The sequence below is a fragment of the Dermochelys coriacea genome, chromosome 1, assembly GCF_009764565.3.
Source record: "Dermochelys coriacea isolate rDerCor1 chromosome 1, rDerCor1.pri.v4, whole genome shotgun sequence".
Lineage (NCBI taxonomy): Eukaryota > Metazoa > Chordata > Testudines > Dermochelyidae > Dermochelys > Dermochelys coriacea.
In genome coordinates this window covers 157,883,941-157,901,051 of record NC_050068.2, presented here as the reverse complement: position 1 = coordinate 157,901,051, position 17,111 = coordinate 157,883,941, and the positions used below count along the sequence as shown (strand labels likewise).

Sequence of the window (17,111 nt, the reverse complement as noted above, 5' to 3'; positions counted from 1 at the left end):
TTTTTTAAACACAGAAGCAAATCAGTGCTGTGCGGGGCATTGGCTTCATTTGCAAAGACTGTGGTTTCATTTAAGAATTTATGGAAATTCAGTAGTTAAAAAAGCTTGTTCCTGATGACTGAAAGAAAAATCTTCTTGCAGACAGAGATTAATGTCTTGTTTTTTCTGTGTTCAGCCATCCAGTCATAGGAATTTTGCACCAAGTTTTATGCAGAAAGAGAAACTTCTGTCAAAGAAAACATTTATTTTGTAAGAGGCTAGTGTTCTAATTAGCTCCACTAAGATTTAAAATGGAAGTTGAGAAAATATCACATAAATACATAACAGTTCTTCTAATTATGGTCTCACACTTCTGCAGAATTGACTTCCAGTTTCAACTAGCAATGAGGGATTTCCTTCTAAATTCAAGGAGTCACCCTACCGATTAGCTATTACCAAGTTTAGACTTGCTGTAATTAAAACAACAGCAGAGGGAATTGTATCTTGTTGTGGTACACTGCATCAGCTGGAGTGTTGGACCTTTATGTCTCCAAAATACATCATTAAGATAAACATATCAGCAACTAAGAGATTATTAACACTGCTGGTATGGTTATTAAGGACAGGCAATTCAGACTCTTGCTAAAAAGGGTATCTCCTAAGCGAAGTTAACTATGTGTGTTGTCTTGAAAGCCTTTCACTTTTGTTCTATATTTAGGGTCACACTTTTTGGTCCTTAAGCAGACAAATCTTTCATTGAAGTAGATGGGAGATTTGTTCAAACACCATGAAACCTGGCTATATAATAATTTGGTTTTATAATTTTATGATCATCCAGATGAATGTGATGCGAGAGTTCAAAAAACACATTTGTATTAGATACAGTCTTAGGGCCAAATTCTGCCCTGTCATTCTGGTGTAAATCTGAAGTAACACATTAACCTCAATGGAACTGCTTCAGATTTACAGCAAGTAGCATGACAGACACAAATTTTCCCTGCTGGCTACATAGTCACTTGTTAAGGCATCTGAGGGAATTTCATTAGGATGGCTAGGAATGAATTTGGCAGCAAAATCAAAAATTTGTGTTCTAATATATGTTAGATTCAATTTGCATACGGGTGGGGGCAGGAGAGGCGGTTTGATTCCTGACTTTTTGTAGAGTATGTGAGTGTGTGCATACAGGCGTGCAGAGAGAGACAGAACAAAAAATTATGTTAATGCTACATTAAGGTTGCACAGTTAATATCTCACCAAAATTAGGAAATTCAAAACTTATTGTTCTAACCTCAGTCTTGACTCGTTCGTGCTGCACATCCTGTTGTTTTGTGGTCTATATTTTGTAATATGAGCAACAATATAGCAAGCTCTCCATTTAACCAGAAAATCAGAAATAGAAAATATTACATACATTCAATGTAGTCAAGTTAACATTGCTGTGGGACCAAAATGTTGCATTTTTGTGGTTTTACCTGGGCAGTCATAAGGTAGATTTAACACAGGTTTTTTGTATTTAAGTAAGTAGGCTTTAAAAGAAAAAACGAACTTGCCTGTGCTTAATAATGTGACAATTTAAATGCATCCAATTAGAATGTGGAATTCACACCTCCTCGAAGTCAGTGGTGCACTGGAGAAGTGAGATCCCATCTTTGCTGTTGCGGTTGTTCTACAAGACTGCAGATCTGTTTACATTGTAACAGCTGCATCTTTGCAGTAGAAAAAGATAGAAACTTGGGGCCTGCCCCACCATTGCAAAATTCCAGGTTTATGTTGGTGTGATGCCGTTGAAATCAATGTGTTAAGTGTAATGTGTCAATGTGTAATGAAAGGCGAAAAAAATAAAATCAAATTGTTTTTTTTTCATTTACTGCTGACTGATTGTGGTTGGTCAAGGCACCCTGGTTCCCCTAAGGTCAGAGGGACCTCTGCCATCGGGGCCACTGTTCAGAGGTAGTGGTAACTATAGTCAGTGACTGTTGCTCTTCTTGAGTTCTTTTTGGCCGATCTAAGGCTAACCCCAGCTGATTCTTTTTTCTCCCACATGGGTAGAGGAGTCTTTATTCCCAGTGAGGTGTAGCAGCTTTAATTACCTAGTTACTGTCAAATCTCAGTTGCATTTAACCTTGAAGCCCTCTGCTTCAAAAGCATGGGCTCTTAGCCAATTCACTACACTGTTATCCCCATTTTACAGACAAGGAAGATGAGGTTGAGAGACAATCTGACAGGATCATGTAGTAAATCTGGGTATGTCTACACAGCAAAGAAAATCCCATGACTGGGTTAGGGCTAGGGCTGCAGGGCTGGTTCACTGCTGTATAGACTGCCGGGCTCTGGCTGTAGCCCGGGATCTAGGACCCTCCCACCTCTCAGGGTTCTAGAGCCAGACCACAACCCGAGCCTGGAAGCCTATGCAGCAATGAAACAGCCCTGCAGCCTGAGCCCTGCAAGCCTAAATTGGCTGGCACGGGGCAGCCACGGGTTTTTCTTTGCAGTGTAGACATACCCCCAGTGGCAGGGCCAGGATTAGAATTCAGGTCTCCTGATTCTCATTGTGTACTTTAACCACAAGATCATCCTTCCTACCATAATACTTACTTAACTTACACGAGTATTATGAGACCTGATGTGTGGAGTTGACCACTTTGACATCTTCAGGAGAAAAACACTGTAAAAGTGCAAAATTAATTATTTATATTAATTAATTGATTTTACTTTAATTGAGACCACTTACATCTCAGATTCTCCATTAAACGTACGGCTGCAGCAAGGAATCCCACAAACACACATACTCCCTCTCCCACATCATCAAGGTAAAAGAAAAGTATCAGCTTACTTATTCTTATTTTTAGAGTGAAGACTGAGATCCAAGCCGAATGACCTAAAAGCATGCATAATAAGCCACCCACTGTAGTCATCAGCTTAAACAGATGGCTCTTGCATCAGCAGCTGGACCTGAGTCATGCAGAATATAATCAAAGATCCTAGTGAATTGCTTTGGTTTTCTAAAGCAAGGAAAGTCTGCTCCTTGTGTGGCATTGTCCTTAAGAGGGACCCCCACTGAAGTTGTTGAGTAATTACAAGTAGCTACCAGTTTCCCTAGCAACCATGGCTCAGCTGGAGCAATGACATGCAGGAGTGTTGACTCAGTGCAAGAGGAGCTTCATCCTTGAGTTGCTAAGCAAACAAGCCCTCCCCATGGCATGAGGAGTCTAAAAAAAACATCCAAGAGCAACTTAGTGGTTTTCTTTGCACTTCATCCAGCCTTCATACCACAGTATTTCATTCACTACACAGTTTATTAAAATGTATATAGACGTACTGTCATATTTTAATGATATAGAATAGAATAGTAATGCTCAACATATATATTTTTAAAATGCCCCTCCTGGAGTGTCATCACATACAGTTAGAAGCACATCAGCTTCTTCAAAGAAGAGGAGCAAAGCTCCCTTCACCTTACCCACACACTAAGGGTCAGATTGTTAATGCAGGCCTCCATTTTTTGCACCTGCCGCTTGTAGAGGCTAATAACATGAGGGTGCTTGTGGGGTATAATTTAGGCAATGCACATACGTAAGTGCCTGATTACATCCTGGCACTGGTGCAAGTTACAGCAACATGAAGGCTGCTCCATGCTGCTCTGCCCCCCGCCCCCAGTAGCTACTTTCAGCCAGGTGCAGGGATGGTGGGGCCACACCACCTTTTCTCCTATCATACCCCTAGCACAGGGGCTTGGAGGAGTGTGGCTTATGAGCCATTAATGTGCCTGTCCTCCACCTGGGGATTCCCCCTACATTAGACAGGAGAAACTGACTGGTTAATCTGAGTTTACAGAGTTTAGTACCCCCTCAAACCACACAAATCAGCTGTGGGCTAGTGATGAATCCGGCCCAGGGATTCCCATTTCTATAGCACGCTCTGATAATGAGGAAGGCCGTTCTTGTGGTTAATGCATTGGACTGCATCTCAAGAGATGTGGGGTCAGTTCCACGTTCTGCCACAGGTTTTCTCTGTGACCTTGGGCAAGTCCCATAAGGTTAGATCCACAAAGGGATTTAGGCACCTAACTGCTACTTCAGGTGCTTAAGGCCAAAATTTAGATCCTTAAAACCCGCATTTAGCTACTGCTTAACCCTGTAGGTACCTCAATTTCCGAGATGCCTAAAAATCTGGCAGCAGGCATGTGCACAGCTGCTGAAGTTCTGACACATCACTCACACTTAAACTCTGATGGGATCTTCAAACCAGGTGTTTCCCACTATCTCGCCTGTGGAGCCCAACCCCATAGGTGTGCTCAGATGGAGCCTTGGAGCAGGCCTACCATAGAATCATAAAATCATAGAAGATTAGGGTTGGAAGAGACCTCAGGAGGTCATCTAATCTAATCCCCTGCTCAAAGCAGGACTAACCCCAACTAAATCATCCCAGCCAGGGCTTTGTCAAGCACTGAGCACCCCTTGGGCCTGGAGGAAGCCAGCACCTGTGGGAGCAGGATCACAGCTGTGAATTCCAAGTGGAGATAGGTAGGTACCAACCTCTGGCGAGAGTTAGGCGCCTAAGTCCCTGAGAGGGGTAGAGCTGAGGCCACATCCCTCTCCTTGGTGTTTCCTATTGGCTAGCTTAGGCCGCTCCCTATTCAATGTGCTGGCTTTTGTAGATCCCATTTCTGGGCACCTAACTCTCCTCATGAATTGTATAGGGAGCCTGAGCATCTGACTCAGAGCTGTGGGCTCAAGTAGGAGGCAGAGCACCTGAAGATAGAAGATGCAATGCTAAGCCTAAATCCCCTTTGTGGATCTAGCCATTGGGTTCTCTGCACCTCAGCACCCTGCCTGTAAAACTGGAATAATAGTTCCTTTCTTCTGTACTTTTTCTGTCTTATGTATTTAGATTGTAAATTCTTTGGAGCAAGGACTGTCTTATTCAGTGTTCATACAATGCCATCACCATAGAGTCCCAGTGTCAGCTGGGACCTCTAGGAGCTACTACAATACAAAGAGTAATACTATTACTGTTCATGAACTGATTGATTTCTTAGGACTGTTTTGGACAATCTCTGACCTCACCAGTGATACTGCTAATGCATAAAGCCCTTGTTAGATGGTATTCAGTACTGATCACCATCAACCAAAAGTCAAAATTACTTTGCAAGAATACAAAATACAGCAACAGAGATGATAGCAAACATCAAAGTTACAAGGAAGACGTTATAGGATTGGGATATTCACACTGGAATAGAGGAAAAGTTGTGACATAATAGAAATTTCCAAAATTATGAAAGGAAGAAATAAAGTTGATAGGTTGTTTTGATTTTGTTGGGTTTTGATTTTTTAGTTTTTTGGATTTGGGTTTTTTTTTTAGTTTTCTTTGCTTTTTGCTTTACTATTGAGTGTTTTTAAAATAAAAAGGGATAATCTAAACATTAGGAATCTAGGAATGAAAGCTAAATTCAAGCCGAACTATTTTACACAAAAGATAATAAAGATATTGAATCGGTTGAATTGAAAGGTTTTTTGCCTTCCTCTGCAGCATGGGGCACGGGTCATTTGCTGGAGGATTCTCTGCACCTTGAAGTCTTTAAACCATGACTTGAGGACTTCAATAGCTCAGACATAGGTTAAGGGTTTGTTACAGGAGTGGGTGGATGAGATTCTGTGGCCTGCGTTGTGCAGGTCAGACTAGACTATCATAATGGTCCCTTCTGACCTTAAAGTCTATGGTTCTATTAAAGATGATTAAATTAAAAAGTATGAATGAATTTCAGAGACACCTACATTTGTTTCCAGAGAGATTCTTGGATATTATGATGGCCTCAATTATATATTGCCTCATACAGAGGCAAGAATGACTTGGCCCTTATGATTCTTTCTTATGATTAGAGAAAATGAGATTGTTAGGTGAGATTGGGAAGCAGTGTAACTCTAAGGATATGTCCACACTGCATTGTAAAGCCAGGTCTGTGGGACCTTGGCTTGTGGGTTTGGTGTTTCCAAACCTACACTTCAGCTTCCGCACTGCATTGTAAACCTGGGTTTACATCCATATGGCACCACACAGATCTTCTGACTTGGATCTGCAGCTTGAGCTTCATCCATGCTGCAAAATCACAGGGTTTGGACCTCAGTCCCAGCGGAATTTGCGCTTGTAGCCACCCCCTAGCTGGTCCTAAGATCCAGGCTCTGAGTGCTCGCTGACCCGAGTTAAACTGATTTGTGTGTGAATGGAAGTGGGGCTTGGGCTCAAACCTGAGTTAGTACCCAGGCTTAAGATGCAGTGTAGACATACCCTCTATGTGACCACATACCAAGATATTTTAATATATTCAGTAATATACTCAAGAGAATGCATCTGCTGTTGTCCCAAAGTTGAGGGCTGAATTTTTCATTTGCAGGACCAGCTGTCCCTGTAAGTACAGCTTCTTAGATGAAAACAAGAAGTTGGCACCCCGAAGGGACGTACCATCCTATCCAAAGGTACCAAAAGATGTACTTTGTTATCAGGATGTTAATTTATAGAGCATGCCTTCCCATGAGAAGCTGGAATACAATGCATGACTTCACATCACTCTATAGCTTTAATTGTTTAGATCAGTGATTCCCAAACTTTTTCCCATCAAGGACTCCTTTGGCATCTGACTAACTAACTGTCCGGGACCCCTTTCATTTCCTGTACTATTGGAACAATCCCACCAGCATGGGAACACCCCTGCCAGCGTGACCTGTCACGCACAGTGCGCGAAAGGTCACAGTGTGCTGAGAATGCAATTTTGAGAACAAAATGGCATCCTCCATGCAGCAAAAATACCAGAATACTTTTTCAGCATGTCCCGGCCATGGCTTAAGGGTGGGACCCCCCATGTAACCCACAGAAAATCCCTCAGAGTCCGGGGACACCACTTTGGGAACCACTGGTGTAGATTAAGGGCCTAATCCAAAGACCCTGGAAGCCAATAGAAAGACTCCCATTGATTTCAATGGGTTTGAAATCTGACCCTCAATAACCTTTAATATTTGGAATCTCATTAAAGCTGAAAATGTTACTGAATTCCTCAAATTTGTCGAACATTTAGTGTTCTGTTTTATCCAATGATACTTAGTCTGCAGGCTCAGAACAAGATTTATTATAGTCTATAACTTTATTCCCTATTCTGTAATGGCGCATCTACTTTTTTCCCTCTCAGTGAATTGTTTTTCAGTTAAAGTAATTTATGTAGTCCTGGCATCTGTCTCTTGAAAATGGATTTAATGAGCTATAAAATGTCATTTCCATTTTGGCTTTGCTTAAATTTGTGTGTGTTGTTGACACTACTAACACATGTTTTCTCAAACTGCTCTACATTCCTTTGTTCCATGATATGTAGACGGAAACTATACCTTAACCTTTTACCCACTGCTACAATGCTTGGCTTCTGAGATTAACTATTACTGTAGAGAGTTGCACTAACTGAACACAGTGGTAAACTGTTGTTCCTTTCTGCCTAGAGCCCAAGGCTTTTAATTGCTTGGTTTTAGGAGAAATTTAGGTTTTGTTTGCTCTGTGTGTGACATTCGTTATGGTTTTAAATATTGGATTTGTGTGACCTCAGGCATGTTAGGAGGTGGCAGTTCACTTGAAAAAGATTTGGTAATTACAATGCTGTTATTAATTAATACATCAGTATTGCTAATTTACAGCTGTCTAGCAAAACTCTATACTACAAATAAAGTATAATGCAAACGCAAGATTACTTCCTTCCAGAGATGAAGAATTAATCCTCAAATGTAATTCTTGCTTGAATTAAATAACAATGGAGTGGCACAGATAATTTCATTTATATTCTCAGTATAGTATACCAAAACTAATTATAGCCAACTATGGTAAGTAGACCAATTAAGATACTAGATTTATGTATTCCAAGAATATTTTGATCATGTTGTCTCAAAAACACGGTTCAATAGTGGTTAGATACCTTCAACATCTTCTAGCACTCTAGAATTTTTTATAAATTGCCAGCCATTGTTACCAACACAGTAACAACCCAGAACACTGGGGGCCAATGTTTAAAGTGCTGTGAAAAAAGTGGAGGGGGGGAGAGGTCTGTCATCCTCTTCACATCTGCCCATCCCCTGCCCCCAAACTCCAAATCAATCCTGTCTCCCCAGCCCCACCACCACGACCACCAGCTCTGAGCTGCTGGTCTCTTTCTACTCCCTCCTCCCCTTCCCCTTCTGTGAGCACGGTGTCAGCTCCTGAGGGGAGGGAGAAAGAGCCTTACCTGTTTCCTGCAGCAGCTCTGCTTGGCTGCACTTCCCCAGGATGTGGGAAAGCAGGAAAAGCAGGCAATCAGAGGGGCTTTTCCCCCGGGGGTACTAAAAATGTGTACCCTCGGTGACCCAGCTTGCTTTTTAGAAATGTTATTTCCAGGGTCTGTGTTCTGTGCCAGCCCAGCACACTTTAAGTCCTGCTGGAGGCTGAGTTGGATATTGTTTTGGACCTCGGAGTACACAATAAACACATGCATAAACTTTGCTGTCTGGCACCCGATTGAAATGTGGGAATCCTTGAGAAAAACAACTGTTCAAAATAACAGTATAAATCACCTGCAGTTAAATATTTCATTCCCCAAAATATGAAGAATTTAAGATTAAAACCAATAAGAGACAATGCATTTTACCCAGCCACGGCTGAGGCACTAAATTTTGGAAAATTAATTAATGGCATGCTGGAGAACTTCTGATGAGGGCAGAACGCAGCTCCCACAAAGACATGAGGGGAACTCAGTACTGTAGTAGTTAATAACAGACTCTCTCTTTTTGTCTACAGTACATGCTGTCTCAAGAGACCATAGAAGCACTTCGGAAACCAACGTTTGACGTCTGGCTGTGGGAGCCCAATGAAGTAATAAGGCAATGAGTAAACAAGTTGTTGGTACTTGTGGCTTATCCCATGACTGCACTGGGATGGTCAGGAAAGCCATCTTCAGTATCTAGCAATGGAAGCCTAACGAAGGCAATGTGGAACAAAGACCTGGCCTACACTCGGGAATACCCTCTGTTCATCGACTGGCCACCGGAAGTCAGTGAGGCCACATGGTCACTGACCCCAAAGTGTAGAAATGAACATGCAAGGGGTTGCACTGCCTGAGCTCATCGTGCTTTACCCCACGTACAAGTAGGGGTGCGCCTCGTTCGCTCCGTCGAACAAACCCCTGCATGCCCTTCTCTACACTGAGGCTATGCCTTAACTGCTTAAAAGGGGGTATTTTTACCTAGAGATAGCTAACTCGAGCTAGCTATAATCCTAGTGGAGACAAGGCACCATAGTTCTTACCTTGATGCAGTTAGTCAAGATAAACCCCTGGTGGAAGGCATAGGGATGACCTCATCTAGCTAGACAGAGGTAAACACTGCCTGTGCCTTCACTCCTCTCGGATTTTACAGCAAGATAAACATACCTTTTTTGCAATGAAGACATAGCTTTTGAGCATGTCTACACTGCAATTAAAAACCCAGGGTTGGCCTGTGCCAGCTGACTCAGGCTCACGGGGCTCAGGCTCAGGGACTGTTTAATTGTGGTGTAGACATTCAGGCTCGAGCATGAGCCCAGGCTGATCCCAGAGCTCAAGCTCCAGCCCGAGCCCAAATGTCTATACTGCAATTAAACAGCCCCTTAGCCTGAGCCCAGTGAACCCAAGTCAACTGGCACTGGGCAGCCATGAGCATCTAATTGCAGTGTAGACATTATCCTTAGAGATCAGCACCTGGGTGGCTACACCAATTGCTGGATAAGTGCTATTCCCAAAGGTAGACGAGGCCAAAAGTATCCACTCAAGAAAGTTTTGTTTTTTCCTTTTCAGATACCCTTACCTAATATATATTTTCATGACTCCTCAGCTTTTAAGTTGAAATTTGCTGTTTTAAACACAGAATTGGTAGATCTAGGTAATTTGCCTGAAATTTAATTCTTTTCTGAGTGAATCATTCTGGAGTGCAATAATTTTTGTTCTCTAAAGGTGCCAAATAGATTGTCCTTATTATAGAACTCCTTGTTTATTTCTTCATAGTCCAAATATGGTAATGTCATTCAAGGACAAGTGCAACAAAGTTAATGCCAGCCTATGTTCTTTCATGCCCTCTAGTATGAGTGAGTCTATCCCTGTTCAGCAAAGCACTTAAGCACATGCTTAACTTTAAGCAAGTGATCAATCCCACTGAAATCAATGGCACTACTTGCCTGCACAATATTCAACAAGTATTTAGTTGCTTTGCTGAATCAGGGCCTGGGTGCAAACATTAATTTGTATGCTCCTCTACAGGGATGTTGGTGTGCAATACATTCAAAGGAGATGCAAATCTAAGTGCCCAGCATATTATTATTATTTATTAATCATCATCATCTATGTTATGGAAGCTCCCAGGGGGCCATTGAACTACTGTAGAAACACAAAGGAAGAGGATGCCCCTTTTGTGGAAAGTTATAATGTGAAACAAGATTCAACAAATGGATGTAACAAATGATAGCCTGGAAAGGGAGAAGAAGGACGTAACTAGATCAGCACAATAGCAACAACAAAAAAGGAGAGAAAGTGGAGTTGCAAACTAGCAGCACAAATTACATCTTCAAAGAAGTGTTATGCGAACAGGAGCCATTCTCCTTCAAAATCACTAGATGAACATATTCCATGACAAAGCAAATGTCCAAAGATTAAAAAAATCCCAAAATGAATAATGACAGGTTTCAGAGTAGCAGCCGTGTTAGTCTGTATTCGCAAAAAGAAAAGGAGGACTTGCGGCACCTTAGAGACTAGCATATTTATTTGAGCATAAGCTTTCATGAGCTACAGCATCCGATGAAGTGAGCTGTAGCTCACGAAAGCTTATGCTCAAATAAATTTGTTAGTCTCTAAGGTGCCACAAGTCCTCCTTTTCTTTTAACATGAATAATGTTCTTCATTCAGTTTATTTGTTAACATACTTCCAGTTGGTAGGAGTAACAGGAGAACTTTTTTGTGGGTTCAGAGTTCAGTCTCCTGTTGGTTGTTAGAATATATGGCCATGCACATTCACATGGAAGGTAACAGCATTTTCATCACACGCTTCTTGCCAGTTTGAGGGAGATTCTTTATGGTTATTTTTTTTTCCAGGCACCTGTAGTTAAGCATCAAAGTCATTTACTTGTCAGGAAAAATGACTTACCCACCATCTTAAAAATATCTAGCCTGTGGTGTTTTTACTGCCCTAAGAATTACAACGTGCCAGGTGGATCATAAAAATGTTGGTAGGTTGGCAGACCATTAATAAAGAGTAGGACTAGGGAAAAAAGCATTATCCATGGATTTTTGTACACTGAGGCAAAGTATTTTAACAGCGTAACTCATTCATCATAATGGGAACCATTACATTGTGGCATGCACACTGATAGCATGAGAGTATGGAGATTAGGAACATACCATATGCGGGACTTAGGCTCAGAACAATCACACAAACCACTGTGAGCACAATACCATATGGTAATGTCTGTTGACATTTTCATCCTTTTGACTCTGTTTTATGTTTACATGAATCATTTCAATTATATTAATGCTTACTTAACAGTAAGTGGTGGTTTATGTGGCTGATGTTGAGCAAGTGGGTAGTAAATCACCATGCTAGAGTGTAACCAGTGCGTAAGGCAATAACGTAATAGTTTGCTCTACAGTATTTCATCAACCGACCTGGAGAATCTCTTGCTCTCTGAGGAATGTATGACAATATAATCATATTTTGTCCACTGGGGCTAAAACCTAACCTTCTCTTATGCAGAAGTAACTGGGGTGTTAGTCCCTTGTTCCCTTCTAAAGCAGTTTACCTGATCGGTTCTGAGGACTGTTGAGCTATATGCAGAAGGAGGACAAAGAAAGGAGGTGACCATCTTTCTGTTTGGATTTATGGAGCTGCTCAGGAGATAGGGCACACTCATAAATTGATTTCCTGCCCCACTTTCTCCTCACACTGAGTAGCTCTGTGAATTTGTTGAATCTCTCCCCAGACAGGGCTAGCAGACTATCAGACTATACCTCACAAGGAGCTTCCCCATGGAGATTGAGAGGAACCAGAATGGCTCCTTGCTCCAAGCCCTTAATGGGTGCCCATTTATTTGTAGATGGGTACCATACTCCACATATATTTTAAACCCATGTTATTCCTTACATCCTTGAACTGGTCCATAAGGTCAGTACCTTTTTCAAATCCCTCCTCAAAAACCACCTCTTCCACAGTGCTTACAATGTATCTGCCAACAGATGATGCTTAAGCTCAGCCCTGAAGGGAAAGGAAGGAAAGAAGCTTACCATATACCTGTACATTAACAAATCGTATGTGAAAATTGTATATATTTTCAGTGTTTCCAACCCCAAATGTTCAAAAATCATAAGGCTCTCCCAAATCATGAGATTTTTAAATTAATAAATGGGGCGGAGGGGGTTCTTTTCCTTCTGGCTTAACTCCCCTCCCCAAGATTCTCATGTTTTCTCCTGATTCCAGGAGCTGGAGCTTTAAGAAAAACTCCAAATATTGTGAGACTCACAATAAATCACAAAGAGTAGTCAACACTGTATTTTAGTGTTTCCTTCTCCCCCACCTTTTGTCTGCCACTTGTCTTCTTTGATCCCAGTCCTGCAAGATATTCCATGCTGGCAAACCACTGTGCCCAATGACTTCAGTGGGGCTCTGTGCCAGCATCAGTGTGTCCCTTCCGCTCCCACCTCCACTCCCATTTACCAGCTAGCAGAATCAGGGCTTTAGACTGTAAACTCTGCAGGACAAGGTGTGTGTCTACATCTGTGTTTGTAGAGTGCCTTGTACAGTGGAGCTATGATCCATATTTGGCCTATGGGCGCTATCATAATATGAGTAATTGAATATAAATAATGTGTCAGCTTTTCAAAAGTACTCAGCATCCAGCAGCTCCTCAAGGGAGCTTGTCATTAACCTTAATGGGAGCTACTGCGTGTACATTTGCAGAACTGGCCACTTCATTTAAGAGCCTTAATTGAAGCTGAGCACTTGAAAATCTGGCCCAATTATATAACCTGTAAATTGGCAAATTGGTTAGGCAGGGGTGTGGACAGGTTGTGTAGCATCTCCATAATGTCATCATCCAGGGCCAAAATGTGACAGACAGACATAAAATATAGAATAGATGTGCAGTATTTATAAATTAAAATTTTTCTGTCTGGACTAAAAATTTGAATTTTCTGAATTTTGGGTCTGCAGAATGTTAACCCTAACGTTGTCATTTTGCATTATATTTCCTTTATTTTAATATTATTCATACAAAATAGAAAAGGAAATATAAGAAAAAATGAAGGAGATCCTTTACTGAACCAAAACATTTAATTTGCAAAGATCCAAATATATGCCTGCTGGATAAGTGCACTAGATGCAGTTAAATCATTAAGGAAAATGAAGCTCAGCAAATGTGAAGTATGCTGCTTGTTTCATTAGCAAAGAGTGAAGTGGAATGCAGGTCAAGCTGAATAAATGGAACTTTATTAAACCTTGTGCCTTGCTCTGTCTATGTGGCTGATTAGCTTCCAACCAACCTCCCTGCATTGTCTGTTCTACTGGTCTCTCATCTATAACAGGCCCTCCAGGGCACATGGGCCCTCTGACTCCAGTTCCACTGATAGTGATGCCCTGCTTTCAATTTCTTAAGAACATAAGAACGGCCATACTGGGTCAGACCAAACGTCCATCTAGCCCAGTATCCTGTCTTCCAACCGTGGCCAATGCCAGGTGCCCCAGAGGGAATTAACAGAACAGGCAATCCTCAAGTGATCCATCTCCTGTTGCCCATTCCCAGCATCTGGCAAACTATCCTGGCTAATAGCCATTGATGGGCCTATCCTTCATTAACTTATCTAGTTCTTTTTTGAACCCTGTTATAGTCTTGAAACATCCTCTCATCTTCACATAAAATGTTCTACCTTGTTAACTAAAATCCTAGCATGGGTGCAGTCATATTGATGATTTATACTGGTATAGCTATATCAGTATGGGAAGGGAAATAAGCTGCACTGGCATTTTGTATCATTATAACTGCATGCACACGAGCAGTTGTACAGGTATAACTGTTTTGGTAATAAATCACAACCCTAACTGACAAAATTATACCAGTACAACTTTTCAGTGTAGACAGGCCTAAATCTTTCAGAGTAGCAGCCGTGTTAGTCTGTATTCGCAAAAAGAAAAGGAGTACTTGTGGCACCTTAGAGACTAACAAATTTATTAGAGCATAAGCTTTCGTGAGCTACAGCTCACTTCATCGGATGCATTTGGTGGAAAAAACAGAGGAGAGATTTATATACACACACACAGAGAACATGAAACGATGGGTTTATCATACACACTGTAAGGAGAGTGATCACTTAAGATAAGCCATCACCCACAGCAGGGGGGGGGAAAGGAGGAAAACCTTCCATGGTGACAAGCAGGTAGGCTAATTCCAGCAGTTAACAAGAATATCAGAGGAACAGTGGGGGGTGGGGTGGGGGGGAGAAATACCATGGGGAAATAGTTTTACTTTGTGTAATGACTCATCCATTCCTGGACGCCCCATCATCTCAGGCATTGGCACCCTGACAGCAGGATTGTCTGGCTATGTAGACTCCCTCCTCAGGCCCTTCGTTACCAGCACTCCCAGCTATCTTCGAGACACCACCGATTTCCTGAGGAAACTACAGTCCATTGGTGATCTTCCTAAAAACATCATCCTAGCCACTATGGATGTAGAAGCCCTCTACACCAACATTCCACACAAAGATGGACTACAAGCCGTCAGGAACAGTATCCCCGATACTGTCACGGCTAACCTGGTGGCAGAACTTTGTGACTTTGTCCTGACCCATAACTATTTCACATTTGGTGACAATGTATACCTTCAAATCAGCGGCACTGCGATGGGTACCCGCATGGCCCCACAGTATGCCAACATTTTTATGGCTGACTTAGAACAACGCTTCCTCAGCTCTCGTCCCCTAATGCCCCTACTCTACTTGCGCTACATTGATGACATCTTCATCATCTGGACCCATGGAAAAGAATCTCTTGAGGAATTCCACCATGATTTCAACAATTTCCATCCCACCATCAACCCCAGCCTGGACCAGTCCACACAAGAGATCCACTTCCTGGACACTACGGTGCTAATAAGCGATGGTCACATAAACACCACCCTATATCGGAAACCTACTGACCGCTATTCCTACCTACATGCCTCTAGCTTTCATCCAGATCATACCACTCGATCCATTGTCTACAGCCAAGCGCTACGATATAACCGCATTTGCTCCAACCCCTCAGACAGAGACAAACACCTACAAGATCTCTATCATGCATTCCTACAACTACAATACCCACCTGCTGAAGTGAAGAAACAGATTGACAGAGCCAGAAGAGTACCCAGACGTCACCTACTACAGGACAGGCCCAACAAAGAAAACAACAGAACGCCACTAGCCATCACCTTCAGCCCCCAACTAAAACCTCTCCAACGCATCATCAAGGATCTACAACCTATCCTGAAGGACGAGCCATCGCTCTCTCAGATCTTGGGAGATAGACCAGTCCTTGCTTACAGACAGCCCCCCAATCTGAAGCAAATACTCACCAGCAACCACACACCACACAACAGAACCACTAACCCAGGAACCTATCCTTGCAACAAAGCCTGTTGCCAACTCTGTCCACATATCTATTCAGGGGATACCATCATAGGGCCTAATCACATCAGCCACACTATCAGAGGCTCGTTCACCTGCGCATCTACCAATGTGATATATGCCATCATGTGCCAGCAATGCCCCTCTGCCATGTACATTGGCCAAACTGGACAGTCTCTACGTAAAAGAATGAATGGACACAAATCAGACGTCAAGAATTATAACATTCAAAAACCAGTTGGAGAACACTTCAATCTCTCTGGTCACTCGATCACAGACCTAAGAGTGGCTATACTTCAACAAAAAAGCTTCAAAAACAGACTCCAACGAGAGACTGCTGAATTGGAATTAATTTGCAAACTGGATACAATTAACTTAGGCTTGAATAGAGACTGGGAATGGATGAGTCATTACACAAAGTAAAACTATTTCCCCATGGTATTTCTCCCCCCCACCCCACCCCCCACTGTTCCTCTGATATTCTTGTTAACTGCTGGAATTAGCCTACCTGCTTGTCACCATGGAAGGTTTTCCTCCTTTTCCCCCCCCTGCTGTGGGTGATGGCTTATCTTAAGTGATCACTCTCCTTACAGTGTGTATGATAAACCCATTGTTTCATGTTCTCTGTGTGTGTGTATATAAATCTCTCCTCTGTTTTTTCCACCAAATGCATCCGATGAAGTGAGCTGTAGCTCACGAAAGCTTATGCTCTAATAAATTTCTTAGTCTCTAAGGTGCTACAAGTACTCCTTTTCTTTTTGCCTAAATCTTTGTTTCAGTAACAGGGTTTGTTTTGTTTGTTTGTTTTTTAATGTATCAAACAATATGTTCTGGCCTTGGGTACCAGGGAACCAAGCATGATGCTGTAAAGCAAAATTGTGATGGTATTATTTGAGTACCCATCAGTCTTCTGAGATTTTTCTTGCAGTTTTGTGGGAAAAACTTTTAAATTCACATTTGAATGACCCAAAGCCAGCCATAATGGAATTTTACTAAACATGATATTAAATTAAATATGAGCTGACAAACACAGGAAATTTCACTACGGGAAGAAATTTTTCTGGGACGCTATGAGTGCCCCAAAAATAGGGGTTTAAAATTCAAATATCTCCTAGGGCATATTTATAACACTATTCCAATGTCGCTATAATTGAGATGCAAAAACTGGGTCAGACACACTTAAACCAAGACCTAAGTAGCATATAAATAAGTTATTTTCTATAATATTTCCAGACACAACAAAATCTAGACTTGGAATGGCATAGCTGAGCTAGTTGTGTTCAGTTCGGAAAACACGAATGAATGTCAAAGGCTGTTGTCTTAAATAATGTTTTGCCTTTGTGTTTTGGTATTCATAGATACACAGTTATGGGAGGGAATATGCACAAACCTGCTCTAATATTGTAATTTTACAGTCTGAGGGTTTGGTTTTTTTTGTCTGTTTAGTCTATTG

General features: G+C 41.8%; 1 protein-coding gene across 4 annotated transcripts in view; it reads left to right on the top strand.

Annotated features, from left to right (window-relative positions):
- The window catches only part of PDE9A (phosphodiesterase 9A), an 87,619-nt gene that overhangs the window by 47,409 nt on the left and 23,099 nt on the right, over positions 1-17,111 (top strand). For all 4 annotated transcript variants that reach the window (XM_038386779.2, XM_043506917.1, XM_038386778.2 and 1 more), the window contains 2 exons: positions 6,371-6,452; positions 8,782-8,856. In XM_038386779.2, the coding sequence (XP_038242707.1) occupies positions 6,371-6,452; positions 8,782-8,856 (157 nt within the window). The remainder of the gene's footprint in view (positions 1-6,370; positions 6,453-8,781; positions 8,857-17,111) is intronic.